This window comes from Dreissena polymorpha, chromosome 15 (genome assembly GCF_020536995.1).
Source record: "Dreissena polymorpha isolate Duluth1 chromosome 15, UMN_Dpol_1.0, whole genome shotgun sequence".
Taxonomy (NCBI): Eukaryota; Metazoa; Mollusca; class Bivalvia; order Myida; family Dreissenidae; genus Dreissena; species Dreissena polymorpha.
In genome coordinates this window covers 54,016,128-54,036,442 of record NC_068369.1, presented here as the reverse complement: position 1 = coordinate 54,036,442, position 20,315 = coordinate 54,016,128, and the positions used below count along the sequence as shown (strand labels likewise).

The window sequence follows — 20,315 nt, the reverse complement described above, 5'->3', positions numbered from 1 at the left end:
CATGAAATTTGGTCAGAAGATTGGTTTCAATGATATCTTGGATGAGTTCGAAAATGGTTACATTTGCTTGAAAAACATGGCTGCCAAGGGGCGGGGCATTTTTCCTTATATGGCTATAGTAAAATCTTGTTAACACTCTAGGGGCCACATTTATTGTCTGATCTTCATGAAACTTGGTCAGAAGATTCATCCCAATAATAGCTTGGACAAGTTCGAAAATGATGCCGGTTGGTTGAAAAACATGGCCGCCAGGGGGTGGGGCATTTTTCCTTATATGGCAAATGGCTATAGTTAAACCTTGTTAACACTCTAGAGGCCATATTACTTTTCCGATCTTCATGAAACTTGCTCAGAAGATTTGTCCCACTGATATCTTTGATGAGTTAAAAAATGGTAAAATAAGCTTGAAAAACATGGCTGCCAAGGGGCGGGGCATTTTTCCTTATATGGCTGTATATGGCTATAGTAAAATCTTGTTAACACTCTAGAGGCCACATTTATTGTCCAATCTTAATGAAACTTGGTCAGAAGATTCATCCCAATAATATCTTGGACGAGTTCGAAAATGATGCCGGTTGGTTGAAAAACATTGTCGCCAGGGGGCGGGGCATTTTTCCTTATATGGCTATAGTAAATCCTTGTTAACACTCTAGAGGCCACATTTATTGTCCAATCTTGATGAAATATGGTCAGAAGATTTGTCTTTATGATATCTTGGATGAGTTCGAAAATGGTTACGTTTGCTTGAATAACATGGCCGCCAAGGGGCGGGGCATTTTTCCTTATATGACTATATAAGGCTATAGTAAAATCTTGTTAACACTCTAGAGGCCACATTTATAGTCCGATCTTCATGAAACTCGGTCAGAAGATTCATCCCAATAATATCTTCGACGAGTTCAAAAATGATGCCGGTTGGTTGAAAAACATGGCCACCACAGGGGCGGGGCTATTTTCCTTATATGGCTATAGTAAAACCTTGTTAACACTCTAGAGGTCACATTTATTTTCCGATCATCATGAAACTTGGTCAGAAGATTTGTCCCAATGATATCTTGGATGAGTTCGAAAATGGTTTTGGTTGCTTTAAAAACATGGCCACCAGGGGCGGGGCATTTTTCCTTGTATGGCTGTATATGGCTATAGTAAAACCTTAATAACACTCTACAGGCCACATTTATTGTCCAATCTTCATGAAATTTGGTCAGAAGATTGGTCTCAATGATATCTTGGATGAGTTCGAAAAGAATTATGTTTGCTTGAAAAAAATGGCTTCCAAGGGGCGGGGCATTTTTCCTTATATGGCTTTAGTAAAATCTTGTTAACACTCTAGAGGCCACATTTACTGTCCTTTCTTCATGAAACTTTGTCAGAAGATTCATCCCGATAATATCTTGGAGGATTTCAAAAATGATGCCGGTTGGTTGAAAAACATGGCTGCCAGGGGGCGGGGCATTTATCCTTATATGGCTATAGTAAAACCTTGTTAACACTCTAGAGGCCACATTTATTTTCCGATCTTCGTGAAACTTGGTCAGAAGATTTGTCCCAAGAATATCTTGTTATCTCAGGTGAGCGACTTTGGGCCTTTCAGGCCCTCTTGTTAATTCAAACTGATGAAAAAGGAGTTCTTTACAATCACATTCACAGTTTAATGTGACATACCCATGTGTACCTACATGTAACAAAACAAACATGTGTTCAAACAGGTGTTCATTACATTAATATGCTATTAGCATATGACCATCTCTCTTAGGAACTAAAGGCACTGTGGTTAGTTTCATCACTCATGTAGTGTGTTCACTATACTTTCTAACATAACCTGATTTCCTTTAGTATGGGCGGTATGTCAATTACATAATAAAAGTAATTAATTCCTTCATGAACACATGAAACCGTTAAAGAACGTGTCATAGGTTCTTGGTAGAATGTCTTTTAGCCTTTATAAATTTAACAGGTTACATAAAACATGAACATGAATATATATATATATATATACATAACATCAATACAGATTTTTCAATAGAGCAAACATTAAATCCCCAGAAATACTGTAAGGCGATGAATTCTTTATCTTATCTACTTTTATATCCAAATAGCAACTATAAATATAACATATCCAAACTAGGATAAATGGTTTGAGGGCTAGCTGAACCTCTTTCCAAAGGATTACCAAACTTGCAGCTTAAAATATTTTAATCAAATTAACCTATGCAGACAGAAAATTACAACATGAATGGCGAAACGTGACACGTGAATCAATTCTACACACAAATAAGTTTAGTGTACTATTGACATAACTAACAGAAATCTATTAACATGATTAGGGAATATATTAAGGTTAAAAATTATTGGCATACAAAGAAATATGGTCCAACTATAACAGATATCAATCTATCAAGTTAGCTATGAATCTACCAGAAATTGTCAAACAAACTTGGTGTAAAACTTGAAAACTTAAAATGTAAAACTTGAAAACTTAATTTTGTTTCCACCTAAACAGAACCAAATGAAAACAATATAATCACAGAACTAAATTGTATGCTTATACAAAACAAACAAATGCATATTATTAATTCTACGAGACACACACTTAAATGCATCAAACAGAAATGTATCACAATGTATGTAACAGGTACCATGCACTTATCATCTGCAAAGTTTAAAACAATGCAAAAACTGACACAAAACTAAAAAATCATTCTTTTGTCTCTCTCTCACACACACATATGTGAACGTTTTTTATTCTGTTTTGCAAGAGTATTTTAAACAACTATATCGCAAAAAAAATATATTCTACAACTGTGATAATTGAGTGCACACACGTAAATTAAGTTAAAATGAACGTATTTAAGCAATAATTATAATAGAAGTCAAAATTATAATATCATGCAACACTTCAAGCACTTATAAAAGATCTGACTCCATACATACCATAACTGGTATTTATGGGTGAATCAGGTATGTATTTATAAGATTTGTTACCAAATATATTTAGTGTTTTAATTTTAATATTGTATATACCATGAGTTTGACTATAGGTTGACTTGCCAAAAGCCACCATTCTCAATATGATTACATCAGGGAGCATTGTATCACTAAACATTATTTAAAATAAGTCTTTTTCTGTGCAGTTCTTAGCTGCATCACACGCAGTACGGGATGTTATGCGGAGTTTTTTGCGGCTTATTTTACATTATTACATATTGCTGGTCATAAACCTGTAGATACAAAACAGAAAATCAAAACAAGAATGGAAGTGAAATTAAAACATATGAGTCAACCGGCCACACGCGAAGTATCCGTATTTATAGGCGCGTTCTTCGAACAAACCTGTTTTAGTGGTTTGTCGGGCATTGCTATTTGATTCGATTATTAACAGTATCGAGAATCATTGCGCTCATGCTTAATACATTAGTCAATATGGTGGAATAATTATTTTTAAATTAATCAAAAATAATATTTATCATTGTATTGTTGAAAACACATTAAGAATCTTTTATTGACAAACCACAAGTATATTGCTGAATATCTTCATTTCACATATTTCTGGTCTAAAGAAAATTCCAGGTCACCTAGTTCACGGATAGCGTCTTTATTATATAATGATTATTTTACTGGCCGCGAACTCCGGTGATGACCTAAATATAAACTCGCGGGTTGAAATGCAATGCCTTAAAGTGAGGCCTCACTTCCATTGTTCTTTATACTTTTACATATTAACATGTTGACAGGAATATGGAAGTACGTACTAAATATAAGAACATTTAAGTAAAAACGCTTTTGCGCTGGTAATTCTCTGAAAATAAAAGGTGCACGCACAAACTGTATTGATGTCAAGAATTGAGTGTAAAACTGTTCTATCTATTAAGCCTCTTCATTAGAGATAAAATTGTTTCATACAGTAAAACAGTGTTACAAAGACGCGGATATGTTTCCAATGTTCTGGTGGTATACTCAAATCAGCCAATGGAATAAATGAAGTGTATTCATTCGTACCTAGCCGCGGGAAATTTTATTTGAATTTTATTGGACACTTACAAAGGTCAGGTAAGGTGAGGAGCTGGCTCAATACAGCTACGCCGAAAAAAACAGTTGAATGCTTAATGTGGTAATCTGTATAGAATTAATAAGTAATGGTTAAACATAAGAGAAAACAATCCAGCAACAAAACTTGAAAGCGAATTCAGTATACATACACACCAATCAGCTGTGTATAAAGCATTCTCCTACTGGGCTATTTTGAGATTGCCTACATCACAACATATATCTTCCAGAGGCATGGGAGTTACAAGACATTGCTTATCCAATACAAAACTATTGGCCTTTCAAACATAGGTCTCGCCTTTATGAAGATGTGAATGGAAAATAAATTCATTTAATGAACAATAATTTCATTATTAAAACGTAACACACAATTTATTACACCAACACTTACAAATGATTAACAAGTCAAATATTCTGCTCCAAATGTAGCTTCTTAGAATAAAGCATTTTAATTGATTAACAATTATTCAGTTCAAATTCACTAACTGTTAACAGTATGTTTTACTGTTCATATAACCATTATGATGATGGCATTATCTTTTGTATCAATACATGTATGCATAATATTCAAAGAGACACAAGATATTCAAAACAATAACCACAAATATTGATAACATCTGTTTTAATATATATAAAAGTGTAAAAAATATTAAACATAATAAATGATTTTCAATATGCAATAGCACAAATAAAACATGTACATAAATCTAAAGTAAATATTCTATGATACAAAATTTGAACTGAGTAAATAAAATAATGGCGGTGAATTGTGCTCATAAGACCTGATTATATACTGATCAGTAAACAACTCACTTTTATTTAGCAAAACTGTTGTTTATATTAAACCTCTTTATGTTAGCTTTGTTTGCATGGAAAGCCTTAGGCTTATTGAGATGTCATTGAGTCATTTTCCTGGGTATAACCAGTACTTGATGTCTTTGAAGGAGATCTTAAGAGTTCTCTCACATTGGAAATAGAAATAATTAATATGTTTTCTTATCTCACTAAGTTGTACACATCTATTTAGGTTCAATTATGATCATAGGCTCTATGAATATTTAAGCATCATACACAAAATATTGTATGCAACGAATCTGATATTTGCAATACAAACCAGATCATAATTCTAGTTTGTATAAGATAGTTATATGATTGCATAAGATATCAGATAAACACTTATTGCCCACAATCGACATACATAATTCATTTACAGCCACTAACAGTGCATGCAAACAAAACACAAGTTTAAGACTACATGTAAACTGGTGTAGAAACAGTCACATTTATTAATAATTAAAGCATCTGTGGACAAATAATGAAGAATGTTTGATCAGCCAGTCAAACGATCTTTAAAAAAAAAATCAAGTAGTGCCCAGGAAAGAAAAAATAATATTCAAATACTCTTAATCTCTTTGCAGAAATCATGAGTATAAGCAGTACCAAGGTTTCCACTGTAAAATGTGTTTGAAAACCAGACCTTCATTGATGAAAGTATCCCGTATAAACACTTTAATTACTAACGCCTATAAAACTTATCATCTAAAAGCGATAGTAAAACTCTTGCTTTCAGTATGTTAACTAGTCAAACAATTAACGATACACTTCTATAATACCAAGCTTATGGTTTAAAGCCATGAGTCAGCTTGTGCAGGCTTAAATTACAATGAATAATGACTATTTTTCAAATAACCATTTGGTTCCCAGCTTATTTTTATCGACAAAATGTTGATTATCAATACCCACTGAATTTGCCCAGATACACATGTTCATTCTTAGCACTAAATGGATTTAACACTCCATTGATTTAAAACAAGTCAAACAATCACAATTTTTCCTGTGTAGAATGTTAAAATTAATAAGTTGTTATTATACTATTAAAAAAACATGACAAATTATATAGTCATTCCTAGTGTGTATTAAAACATTACAACTACTGTACCCCTCCTCAGTCATTTGTTGCCTTTACACAGACAAATATGCAAATACAAAGAGAAAAAAGTTTGTCCTTCATTTTGTTTCTAAGCTAAATGATTCTTTTTATTTATAAAGAAGTGTCATGTTAATCCTAATGATTATGCATCTGCCAGCAGGTAAACTCTTGTTCTTCATAAGAGAGAATGGAATTTGTTGCGAGGGCTAATTGAATTCTGACACATATTTTAAAGCACAAAATATGAAAACACAATATTGGCCATTTTTAACTACAGACTGTGTAAACTTTCAATGTTAAGTTATTTAATAGTGAATGCTTTGAATTTCCACTGAACAAAATGCTGATGGTATAAATCTAGTATTGACTTTCTCTTTCACTAAAAATTATGAATAATGCTGTAACTTATAAAATTTCATCAAAAAACTTATTCAGAACTTTCATTACCGGTAGTTTTTAATACCAAAGGGCAAAAAATGTGTTGCAAAGTCTCAGATTCAGTAAAACTATTCCCATTTTTACAAATACACGGAACAAAATTTCTGACACAATCGCAAACTCGACACAAGGGCGTGTTTTCCTCTTTTATTGTTTTTACTTTCACTGATACAAAACTTCTGCTCTAATTCTCTCCCTCGGCAGAGGAATAGCACTCACAATCGCTCGTCTGTGGTGTAAGAGTCCAGCCACCCATAGTCGGATTCCTCATAGTCGCTCAGCATGATGTAGTCATCATCCATCAGTGCCTCGTGGTGCGTCACGATGTCTGCGAAACTCGGCCGCTCGTTGGGCTTACACCAACATTTCTCCATCAGCATGTACCTGTATAGAGCAAGTCAAGATTTTGGTGGTTTTTAGTTAATTTTGTTTTGTTTAGTGCTTAACCCTTGACCACACATATATTGTTTTAACGTGTTTGTAGTCCCTTAGAAAATCTAATTGAATAAAAGACCTTTCTGACTAGATTTAAAGTTTTTAATGCTTCATTTGCATTTCCTCCAATACAGATGAGCAGCAAGCAGCATAAAACCTGAACAGACTGCGAATTCCATACAGGCTGTTCTGGTTTTATGCTGGTTGCATATAGCCATTTTCATCTTGCTATTGAGCAGGACAGGGTGAATTTTGATAAACGTTTGGTTGTTTATTGCTTAGTCTGCAATGCTGTGGAATGTTCAAGAGCCAAAGTTTCATTCAAAGAAGGACATTACACTGATTAAGCTTAACCCTACATTAAAATTACCAAACAGTAGTTAATTTACAAGATATAATGATGAAAAGGAACTATTAATTGCTCTTGCAAATTTTCTTTGGCTATTAGAAGTCACATTCCATTATCGTGAAAGCCAATCAAACAAATACAATGTTATTAAAGCCCCATCAACACTCAAATTCAAAAAACATTTCTTAAAATATTTCAGAAAATAAGGTTAACTCATAACAATTCAGTGTTCTTCATAGCAAAAGCCAAAATTTCAACGCTAGATGTGGTATGGTAACATAGATTTAGGGAGATACAAAAGCTAGTTTTTTTGTGACAATATGAGTCGCATTCTGATAAAACTGGGCTTAATGCATGTGTGTAAAGTGTCGTCCCAGATTAGCTTGTGCAGTCTACACAGGCTAATCAGGGACGACACTTTCCGCTTTTATGATATTTTTAGTTTCAAAAAAGTCTCTTCTACACGAAAATCCAGTTAAGACGGAGAGTGTCATCCCTGATTAGCCTGTGTGGACTGCACAAGCTAATCTGGGACGACACTTTACACACATGCATTAAGCCCAGTTTTCTCAGAAAGAGGCTCATATATTTACATCACTTACATTTCCTCTTTGCAGTGGAGGGGGCGGGGCAGGTATTGTCCCTGCATCACTAACCTCATCACCTCCATGGCAGACTTGCCTGAGTACGGTGTGGCACCTGTAGGGGACAAATATAGCACTGTTAGGTCCCCGTGGAATAGTGGATATGGTGTCTGCCTAGTGACCAGCAGGCCAGAGTTCAATCCTCACTGTGGGAGCGTTCTTTAGATTTTCCTCATAGACACCAAGTTCTTGCTCTAGTCCCAGAAAACGGACTCAAAAGCGTTTCAAATAAGCCTTAGGCTTTCTATGCAATTGAGCTTAAATAAGTAGGTTTAAACTAAATATAGCACTGATGAGACGCATTGTGGGAAAAACGGGCATAATACATGTTTGTACAGTATCGTCCCAGATTAGCCTGTGCAGTTTGCAAAGGCTGATTAGGAACAACTATCTGCTATAATATAATTTTTCATTTAAAATGAAGTGTGGTACAAACAAAAATCAAATCCAGGCAGAAAGTTTTATCCCTGATTAGCCTGTGTGGATTGCAGAGGCTTATATGGGACAATACTTTTCCTACATGCATTTAGCCCGATTTTCCCAGAGTGCTACACAAATTATAACTTGTCAACAATCATGCACTTAAATACTCTTTAACTACATGGTGGACACGCACCCTGGTGCAACATTCGAACAACTTGTAAATGATACCCACAAAAATCAGAAAATTAAAATCCTTTTCAAGTTTACACCACAGGTCTAAAAAGGTTTAAAAAGGAAGTATTTGTGATCCATTTCTTATCTACATAACATACAGGTTGTTTTAAGTTTTAAAACCATGTGAACTACTCACTAGATATTTTTCACGGATTCTTTTATTAATAAAATATTGGAAAAAAAGACAAGCTTTTCCTCTTCCTAATTAGCGTAAAAAAAGTTAAGTGATGACCATGGGAAATGCATGGACATTTGAAAGATCTTGGTCACAGGTCCATGAAGTATAGTATATTTGAAGATGAGGGTAGATAAAAAGTTTCAGTTTATACTATGTGGAGTATTTGAGGATAAAATTCTAGTTTCCGGTGGCAAAATTTGGGGTTATGAAGTGCAGAGTTATAAAAGGGATCTTTTCACGCTTTGGTAAATTGACAAAATTGAAAAAAGTTGTTTCAGATTCGTAAGTTTTCGTTTTAGTTATGATATTTGTGAGGAAACAGTAATACTGAACATTAACAATGCTCTAATATAGCCATTATATGCATCTTTTGACGATTTTAAAACCTAAAAATTATAAAGCGTTGCAACGCGAAACGATTGAATAATTTGGAGAGTTCTGTTTTTGTCGTTAAATTTTGTGAAACTACGAAGATTGCTTATATAAGGTATAAAATACGTCAAGAATGTGTATTCGGCGGAATAGCTCAGTAGGCTAAAGCGTTTTTACTTCAGGACTCTGGCAGGACTCCAGGGGTCACAGGTTCGAAACCTGCTCCGGGCAATGTTCTTTTCCTTTTTTTAATTTTTTTCTTGATTTTTTACTGGAGCCTTTATGATCCAATGTTTACATTTATCAATATAAAGCATTTAATGAATAAGTTAAAAAAATGCCAAAATCTGTGAAAAGGCCCCTTTAAATGGCTTTTTTCACTGCATTTTTCTCAAATGAGATCTCTCAACCCATGTCAGATTTATACCTCTCCAAGAATATGAATTATACTCAAAGGGCAAAATTTTTGCAAACAAACATGTGAAAAGAATTATGAAGTAAAGAGTAGAAGGTATTTTAATTGCATTCCTCCCCACTAAGACCCATCCACCTATAAAACTTAACAATTGCAATAGTTTTGTTATTCAAGCATACACCTAAAATAGTGAGAGTAATGTTACACTGCCTAAGAATATGAATACCATGTTTTTAAACTTGCATTGAGATATTTAAATTGTTAGAGTCTTCAAATCGCTTCTTTAATTAACTTTTTGGGATCAAATTAGCCAGTGAAATTGTCTACTAACCTAGGGTCACTATTTCCCACAGCAGAATGCCATACGACCAGACGTCACTCTTTGTAGTGTACATGTTGTCTGCCAATGCCTCAGGGGCCATCCAGCGAATTGGCAACGGGCCCTGAACGGGTTCAAACGATTACATCACATCCACTTAGAATATTAGCTCCAGTTTATCAATGTTACTTTTGTGGACTTACTATTAAAAATTGCTGATAACGCAAAAAGTTTTCAATGAAGCTCAAAGTAAAATGACAGTGTCTTTATTAGCACAAACAAAATGAATTCACATCTTACACCCACATTATTGTTTATTGATGTATATTGTTAAAATTGTTATTAAACATTGTTGACAACTTTTCATGTTAACAACTATTGGCACAACTCAATTTTGTTTTGCACAGAAAACATGCATTAAAAATAAGAGTAGACGGTAACCTTGGATGTGCGTTCATACACGTCGATTCCCTCAACATCCCGTGCCAATCCGAAGTCGCAGATCTTACACGTGAAATCAGTTGCCAATAATACGTTCCGAGCAGCCAGGTCTCTGTGAATTATCTGCAAATAGGAGTCATTATATATCTATGTTTGAAGATTATTTTTTTTGAAGAATTGATGGATACCATATTTTTTCAGCTAAACCTAAGGATTTATTGTTAGTTGTTGGTTCAGTTTCTGACTAAAAGTTCCCTGGGTAATCTTAAGTATATTACAATGTACCCCAAGTACAGGAAATACCCTAAAAGGCATGTGTCTATACTAGGAGTTATTTTTTAGTATATTTTCCACGCTATGGTGACTTTGAATTATACTTAAGTCCTAGTAGTTAGGTACCCTCTAATGAACACAGCACAAAGACATATGAACCATGAAACAACATATTTTGTGGGAGTAGTGGTCTAATGGTAAGACGTTGGCTTAGGGATCGAGAGGTCCCGGGTTCGAATCCCGCCCTGACCGCTGGAATTTCCTTGAGCAAGAAATTTATCCCACAACTGCTCTTCTCCACCCAGGTGTATAAATGGGTACCTGTGAGGAAGATAAGCCAATGTGCCGTGGCTGCATACTGCGCCAAGATGTTAACGGACGACTTATGACCCAGTGATCAGAGAAAAACTGTAAAGCCCCTTTGAACGCACATCTTGAGTATGAAAAGGGCATTATATAAATGTGGTATAAAAAAAAAATCAGGCTAAATAATTTAAAAGCTTAGCATAGGATTAGTTTAAATTGTTGACATCCTTTTTTAAGATAAAACAATTATGTTTGTTACTCCAATTTTTCATTAGCCCTGATTGTCCACTATAATAAATTACTCTTAATGTTCAGACAGCTGCATTAACATCAGAATTCCACCCATTTTTCTGCAATCAGTGACATTTTACTCAAGTGTTTTACAACATGAAGATGGGCATCAAAATGGAAGATAAAACTGACAAGTCATTTGATCGTTCAATTTGCAAAACTTTGTTTAAAAGGCATATAATAGACAGGTGATAATTAATGAATTAATCATAGTATTTATTAACCAATAAGTTATGTGATGTTAGGTTTCAATCCTTTTCTGAATGGTGTCAATTAGTATCAAGAATGTTTATGCTTATAAATATTAGTGTCTTGTTTATTAATGTCAATTAACAATTTAATTATCAAAAGCAAACAATGCTACTGAAGAAGTATGATATAAAGGCTCAAGTTATATTGCCCGTATAAAAATGTGTTAAAGAAAAATGAAATCATGACATGCACAATTGATCAGAGTGCAAATGAATATTCATACTATAACACATGAAATGAAGTTCAAACCATCAGAAATCCTGGCCCACTAATGTCAGTGCCTAAGTCCTGGAAATTGTGGCTAATGAAACACAGTGAGTGCACTGTGCAAGACTAATGTAACAGTCACTTTCACAGAGACTTACACCACAGGATGCAATGTGCGCCATGCCTCTAGCTATCTGTAGCGCGAATATGGTGAGGTCTTTAGCACGGGGCTGCATGAAGCTAGAGCTACTGGACATAGAAAGCATGCTGCCGTTGGACATCCGACTACTGGGGCGACATCTTCGTAGATAGTCCATCAAACTGCCTCGCTGGACATACTCCAGGATTATATACAGTGGTTCTGGAGAATTAATCATGACAGGAGTTAGAATGTAGACAAAATAGACTTATGCATCAAAATTGCTCACTTTCTTATTTTGAATAGTTGTAAAAACTGAAAGAGCATCTTTTCATGTGACAAAAAGCTTGTTTGCAATTATTGCTGAAACCAATATTAGCAAACTTGCCTAATAAGCATAACATTTCAACATGACTGTGCCACTAAATTAACCACTCATGCAAAGATAGCAGCATTGTTAAATTGCAATTAAATTAATTTTAAACAAGATGTGTTTGTGAAACACCATGCCCCCCATATATTTGACCTTTAACCTTGAAGGATGACATTGACCTTTCGGCACTCAAAATGTGCAGCTCCATTAGATACACTTGCATGCCAATTATCAAGTTGCTATCTTCAATATTGCAAAAGTTATGGCCAATTTTAAAGTTTGACCCAAACAAACCAAGAAACAAACAGACAGGGCAAAAACAATATGTCCCCCTGTATAGACTGGGGGACATAAAAAACATGAATTGGTAAGTTATGGAAAAAAGAAAAGGAATTCTAAGCCCATCTCATGCTTGACATCTTATTCAATGATCACTTGAGTGTGTCATCTAAACTCTGCTAGGTGCTCACCAATTTTGGAACAGCATCCATAGAGCCCCACAACATTGGGGTGGGTGGGTATCTTCCTCATTATCTCCAGCTCTGAGTACAAGTCCTGCTTCTCAGTGTCTGTGGCTGTGCCTGGCAGGTATCAAGATACTTAATTCAAATATTGTGTTATTAAAAACCTTCCACTTTCCTGGGATTTCAGTAGCTTTCGAAAACCAGGAGTCAAATGACCCCTGTGCTTGAAATTTTTAGGGGTCAAATGAAATTTTTATAGAGTTAAAAATACTGAAATTTAGATATTTGTTTCTATATATATATATATTTGTTGATTACTCAATAATTGTTGCCTTGTATAAATCTTACTATATTACTTTAAAAAGATTGTTTAATATAAAGCACATTTTTATTTTAAATTCATTGTAACATTTGCATCAAAATGATGCAAGGCAGATAATATGATGGAGTCAAAAGTGAAAAAAATCAAAATGCTTGCATCGGAAAGAAATATTCAAGCTGCTTCAATTGAAATTCCTGACTTTATGAAAACTAACGTCAATTTTTTGCATGAAAGTCTTAAAGCATCAAGAGTTATAAATGTGGTCTCGAGACTGGCAACAAGGTTTTTCTCAGATTTTAATGACCATGTTTTTTGACGCAATGTGACCCAGATTCAAATTAAATCAAGAAATTGTCAAGATAAAATTCTGAAAAAAGTATTTATCATTAGACCATTTAATAAGTGTGGGTTCTAGAGTGATGAAAAGGTTTTTCTACGATAGTACATGTTGACCTAGTTTTTAGACACATGTCTCCCAAAGTCAAATGGGGCTTAATTAGATATCATGAAAATAAAAATTCTGACGACAAGTTTCTTAAAAATTTTATGAAACATTTCTCCTCTTAAGTGTATAACAAGTTTAAAATTTGCAACACGCGAGGATGAACCACTCATAGACATTATACAAATCATTTATCGACCAGTATGCTGTTGATTATGCTTCTTAGCAAATAGCTTTAAAAACAATAGCTAGCTTACCACCAGCACTTCATGTTCAGATGATCTAATAATAAAAGCTGCGCCATGAGCGCATGATACGCCCGTCGTTCGCCAATGAAGTAGTAAGGTAATAAATAACCCTTTGAATCATTTTTTTACTTCAGTTTATTTGTATTTGAATACATGGTTTATTTTATAAGTACATGAGCATGGAAATCACGAAATTTTGACGAACAAAGTCCCATAACTCTGGAACGACAATTCAGAATTCCGTCAAAAACGAAAGGGGATCAGGGTTTATCAATATTAAGATTGTGTTGAAATTTGAAAAAAATCCATCGAAGGATATTTGAGCTACAGTAGGACATTCAATGAAATCACGAAATTTTGACGAACAAAGTCCCATAACTCTGGAACGACAATTCAGAATTCCGTCAAAAACGAAAGGGGATCAGGGTTTATCAATATTAAGATTGTGTTAAAATTTGAAGAAAATCTGTCAAAGGATATTTGACGTAGCGTACGACATTAACAGACGGACGGACGGACGGACGGACGGACGGACGGAGAGACGGACGCGGGGTATACCATAATACGTCCCGTCATAGACGGGCGTATAAAAAATCCATCGGGGGATATTTGAGCTACGGTAGGATACATGAACAACAATAACATTTAAGGTCACAGTGACCTTGACCTTAGAATGAATGACCTTGAAATGACCAGTGGTCATCTAAGTGTGCTTGCAAACCTTCATGTCAAGTTTGAAGACTCTATGTCCAAGCATACCAAAGTTATAACAATTTTAACATTTTAACATTTAAGGTCACAGTGACCTTGTGTGACCTTGACCTTAGAATGAATGACCTTGAAATGACCAGTGGTCATCTAAGTGTGCTTGCAAACCTTCATGTCAAGTTTGAAGACTCTATGTCCAAGCATACCAAAGTTATAACAATTTTAACATTTTAACATTTAAGGTCACAGTGACCTTGACCTTCAAATGAATGACATTGAAATGACCAGTGGTCATCTTCTAGTACTGGCCAATCTTTATTTCAAGTTTGAAGACTCTAGGTACAAGCATACCAAAGTTATAACATGAAATAAGAACTTTAACATTTTTACATTCAAGGTCACAGTGACCTTGACCTTCAAATGAATGACCTTGAAATGTCCAGGGGTTACTTACTAGTTCTGGCCAACCTTCATGTCAAGTTTCAAGACTCTAGGTCCAAGCATACCAAAGTTATAACAACTTTAACATTTTTATATAGCTACAGTAGGACATTCAATGAAATAACAAAATTTTGACGAACAAAGTCCCATAACTCTGGAACGACAATTCAGAATTCCGTCAAAAACGAAAGGGGATCAGGGTTTATCAATATTAAGATTGTGTTGAAATTTGAAAAAAATCCATCGAAGGATATTTGACGTAGCGTACGACATTAACAGACATACGGACGGACAGACGGACGGACGGACAGACGGACGCAGGGTATACCATAATACGTCCCGTCATAGACGGGCGTATAAAGATTGTGTTGAAATTTGAAAAAAATCCATCGAAGGATATTTGAGCTACAGTAGGACATTCAATGAAATCACGAAATTTTGACGAACAAAGTCCCATAACTCTGGAACGACAATTCAGAATTCCGTCAAAAACGAAAGGGGATCAGGGTTTATCAATATTAAGATTGTGTTAAAATTTGAAGAAAATCTGTCAAAGGATATTTGACGTAGCGTACGACATTAACAGACGGACGGACGGACGGACGGACGGACGGACGGAGAGACGGACGCGGGGTATACCATAATACGTCCCGTCATAGACGGGCGTATAAAAAATCCATCGGGGGATATTTGAGCTACGGTAGGATACATGAACAACAATAACATTTAAGGTCACAGTGACCTTGACCTTAGAATGAATGACCTTGAAATGACCAGTGGTCATCTAAGTGTGCTTGCAAACCTTCATGTCAAGTTTGAAGACTCTATGTCCAAGCATACCAAAGTTATAACAATTTTAACATTTTAACATTTAAGGTCACAGTGACCTTGTGTGACCTTGACCTTAGAATGAATGACCTTGAAATGACCAGTGGTCATCTAAGTGTGCTTGCAAACCTTCATGTCAAGTTTGAAGACTCTATGTCCAAGCATACCAAAGTTATAACAATTTTAACATTTTAACATTTAAGGTCACAGTGACCTTGACCTTCAAATGAATGACATTGAAATGACCAGTGGTCATCTTCTAGTACTGGCCAATCTTTATTTCAAGTTTGAAGACTCTAGGTACAAGCATACCAAAGTTATAACATGAAATAAGAACTTTAACATTTTTACATTCAAGGTCACAGTGACCTTGACCTTCAAATGAATGACCTTGAAATGTCCAGGGGTTACTTACTAGTTCTGGCCAACCTTCATGTCAAGTTTCAAGACTCTAGGTCCAAGCATACCAAAGTTATAACAACTTTAACATTTTTATATAGCTACAGTAGGACATTCAATGAAATAACAAAATTTTGACGAACAAAGTCCCATAACTCTGGAACGACAATTCAGAATTCCGTCAAAAACGAAAGGGGATCAGGGTTTATCAATATTAAGATTGTGTTGAAATTTGAAAAAAATCCATCGAAGGATATTTGACGTAGCGTACGACATTAACAGACATACGGACGGACAGACGGACGGACGGACAGACGGACGCAGGGTATACCATAATACGTCCCGTCATAGACGGGCGTATAAAAAAGGGTATGTCATGTGATATGTAAAGAAGAACTTCACAAGTATCAAAGTTCACTGTCCAATCAACATTTATCAAGTTTCTAAATTTTCCTTTCATATCAAATCTTCAAACATAATATTGAGTTCTATGCCTGTACAACATGTTCCGCCCGGAATTGAGATGGAATTTTATTGACAGTTTCGCCTGGAAAATTGTTGATTCCGCCCGGAATATAGTGGTTAAAGAAAGAATTTTTCCAGGCGAAAACGAGGCGGAAACAAGGCGGAAACAGGGCAAAAATGGGGGGGAATTTGGGGCGAAATATGCTAATGAGGCGGAAAAGATTTCCGGGCGGAAAATTATTTTTGCATGCTGATACGGATGGAATTTGGGGCAGAATATGCTTATGAGGCGGAAAATATTTCGGGCGGAAATTAGACTGAGATGGAAATTTCCGGGCGAAATTTATTTCCGGAGGAAATGACAGGAGAATATGTGAATGATTCCGAGGGGGGGATTATGAGCTTAACTCTGATATATACATAGCTCCTTAAGCTGCTGATGGATTGACGTACATTAAGCGGTCACAAAAGCTAAAAAAAAATAATTTAAATAAAAAAAAGACAAACCTTTTTTGCAGATGACAACATACTTAAGTTCCATCATATTATCACTGAATCACTCTTTTCAGCCTTAATTTTACGCACTAAATGTTGGCTTCCACATTTTACTTAATTATTTCAGAATGTTCATCAAAGTAAGATTAATTCATCATATTATTAAAACTTCAAATTAAGAAAGTCCAATCATTGCTTTGAAACTGCATTTCAAATGTTCAAGCTAGTAACAGTTCTTGCAAACACCCGCTCTTATTTTCAAAATTCTGACTCACAAAAAATAAAGCAGTGTGTCTTATCAGGCTGTATCAGGATCATGGATATTTACTGCATTTCACAACAATTTTCAACTTGCATCATACATCCCTTAATCAAATTTACTCAGTCCCCTTAATTCAGAGATATTTTAAATACATAGTAGATTTACTTTAAATGTTGTTAGGTAAAATTATCATAACAAAGTGATTTAATTATAAGGTCTAATAAAAATAAGCATGAGCCAAAATATATATAAATTTCATCCAGAACAGTATATCTAAGTTAATTATTTTCCTCCAAGTTTTGAGTGAAAACTTGCAGCTGAATTTGTGGATTAGTCCCATTTTTTCAGTCATTCCAGCCTTAAATTTGTGTCATTTCAAGCTCATTTCAGCCTTTTTTGCATGGGTTAACTATTGTATGAATTGAATATTAATGTTGTTTTCCTTGTGTTATAGCAAATGTTTCCTACAATACTCATTTAGAAACTGAAATCAGAACTCTGTTTATTAATTACTTAAAGTCCAATTTTGAAATTCTTTATCTAAGTCCAACATTGTGCCCCAAAGAAATGTATAAGCATGAAATTCTGCCCGAGTTAATTTTCTTAGTCCGAAAATCCACCTTAGACAAATGTTTAAGTATGAAATTCCGCCCGAGTCTTATTTCCGCCCAGAATTGCTAATGAGTTCCGCATGGAAAAAAATCAAGAGACATGGTCTTTTGGGGGCGGAAATCAATTTCTGCCTCTAGTCTGCCTCTAGTCTGCCCGGAAACAATAGTTTCCGTCCCAATTCCGCCTCAATTCCGTCCCATTTCCCCCCCAAAATTTTGTATGGGAGTGAAAAGATCAATGCTTTCTTTGCACACAGGTTGAAAAAATAATATAAATAATAACTGAATTTAACTGAGAAACATGTTTTCCTGTCAATAAATTTGAGATTTAGAAAGTACATTATATCACATTGAACATCCCAATTGACTAACATTCTTTAATATGAAAAGGAAGTTAACATTATAAAAGCTAGCAGTTAAGCTGGTGGCGTAGTCGATATGGTTCCCCCTAGTGATCAGGAGGGTTCAATCCCCACTCCGGAAATGTCATCAAGATTGCATCAAGTCACTGGTACTGGTTATACCCAGGAAAAAGACTTGACTGTTGCAACATGCCTTGGGCTACCCATGCAATCTTAAGCAACTGCATGGCATATTTTGATTATTCACATCATGCACTCTTGCCATCATATTGGCTGACCACATGACTCAATGAATGTTTGAGATTTCCAAAGGCCAATTTATTTATATAAATTGTTTATGTATTGTTGTTAATTTGCCAATTAAAACAATGATTTAGATTTCTAAGATACATAATTATTGTTTATTGTCTGGCAAAAGATTTTGACAAAATATTTTTGTGAAAACTATTTTGACTTTAAATTTTGTATCTTGCTATTAAAGACTTTCGTTTCACAAAAAATGTGTTGCCAAGAAGCATAATTAAGAGCACACCATTTAATAAACTAGAGCTTTGTCATAGACGTGACGTATACCCCCACATGCTGCATTGGCACTGACTATTTTGCATTCTGCCTTCACAAAACAAGAGAAGCCAGAGGTGTCAATTTTCAGGATTATTCCTGAATTCAGGATTTAAGCCCTCAAGGAAAAGTTTTGATATTGATATAAAACAGAGGATTGTTTTGGTTATTTTAAGCATTCTTGTCACAAAATGTCATCTTCAACACAAATTATTGACCATTGGCATATTGTTTACAAAGGAAACATAATTTAATGGATAATTAAAACTCTTTTGACTCTGTCCCCCAAATTCTAGGATGATTTTCAGGATTTAAGATTAAGGCCAATTGACACCCCTGGAAGCTAATTTATGGCGATTTTTAAGAATCATTATGCCATTATCATTTATGGCTATTTTTTACCTTCGAACTCTTGAGTTCTTTCGCATAACACACCATCCAATGACTGTGAACAAAATAAATGTACACAGTCATTTTAAAATCTCACAATGAATGACATAGTTGTGGCCCAGACAAGAATTTTTATGGCCATTTTTGACATCAAACTCAAAGTGTGACCTTTACCTTGGAGATATCGACATAATTCTTTCTTGTGACACACCGTCCAATGATGGTGAACAAATGATTTTAAAATCTCACAATGAACAACATAGTTATGGCCCGGACAAGCTCATTTATGGCCATGTTTGACCTTTGAACTCAAAGTGTGACCTTGACCTTGGAGATATCAACATAACACACCATCCAATGACTGTGAACAAAATAAATGTACACAGTCATTTTAAAATCTCACAATGAATGACATAGTTATGACCCAGACAAGAATTTTTATGGCCATTTTTGACATCGAACTCAAAGTGTGACCTTAACCTTGGAGATATCGACATAATTCTTTCTTGTGACACACCGTCCAATGATGGTGAACAAATGATTTTAAAATCTCACAATGAACAACATAGTTATGGCCCGGACAAGCTCATTTATGGCCATGTTTGACCTTTGAACTCAAAGTGTGACCTTGACCTTGGAGATATCAAGGTAATTCTTTCCCGCCACACACCGTCCAATGATGGTGAACAAATGTGGTAAATGATTTTAAAATCTCACAATGAACGACATAGTTATGGCCCGGACAAGCTCATTTATGGCCATTTTTGACCTTTGAACTCAAGTGTGACCTTGACCTTTGAGATATCGACGTAATTCTTTTGCACGACACACTGTCTTATGATGGTGAACATATGTGCCAAATGATTTTAAAATCTCACAATGAACAACATAGTTATGGCCCGGACAAGCTCATTTATGGCCATTTTTTACCTTTGAACTCAAAGTGTGACCTTGGAGTTATCAACGTAATTCTTTCGCGCGACACACCGTCCAATGATTGTGAACAAATGTGCCAAATGATTAAAAATCTCACAATAAACGACAAAGATATGGCTCGGACAAGCATTTTCCTTTGAACTCAAAGTGTGACCTTGACCTTTGAGATATTGACGTACTTCTTTCAAGCGACACACCGTCCCATGATGGTGAACAAATGTACCGAGTCATTTTAAAATCTAACGATAAATGACATACTTATAGTCAGGACAACTTTCTGTTTAAAACACACTAAGTGACCCCGTGACCTAGATT

At 35.1% G+C, this 20,315-nt stretch overlaps 1 protein-coding gene across 2 annotated transcripts in view; it reads right to left on the bottom strand.

Moving 5' to 3' along the window:
* Positions 1–2,178: 2,178 nt before the first annotated feature.
* The window catches only part of LOC127859302 (fibroblast growth factor receptor 3-like), a 45,805-nt gene continuing 27,668 nt past the window's right edge, over positions 2,179–20,315 (bottom strand). For both annotated transcript variants that reach the window (XM_052396565.1, XM_052396564.1), the window contains exons 13-18: positions 12,537–12,647; positions 11,713–11,915; positions 10,226–10,348; positions 9,797–9,908; positions 7,802–7,898; positions 2,179–6,799 (exon numbers count right to left, since the gene is read on the bottom strand). In XM_052396565.1, the coding sequence (XP_052252525.1) occupies positions 6,631–6,799; positions 7,802–7,898; positions 9,797–9,908; positions 10,226–10,348; positions 11,713–11,915; positions 12,537–12,647 (815 nt within the window). In that variant the 3' untranslated portion in view covers positions 2,179–6,630. The remainder of the gene's footprint in view (positions 6,800–7,801; positions 7,899–9,796; positions 9,909–10,225; positions 10,349–11,712; positions 11,916–12,536; positions 12,648–20,315) is intronic.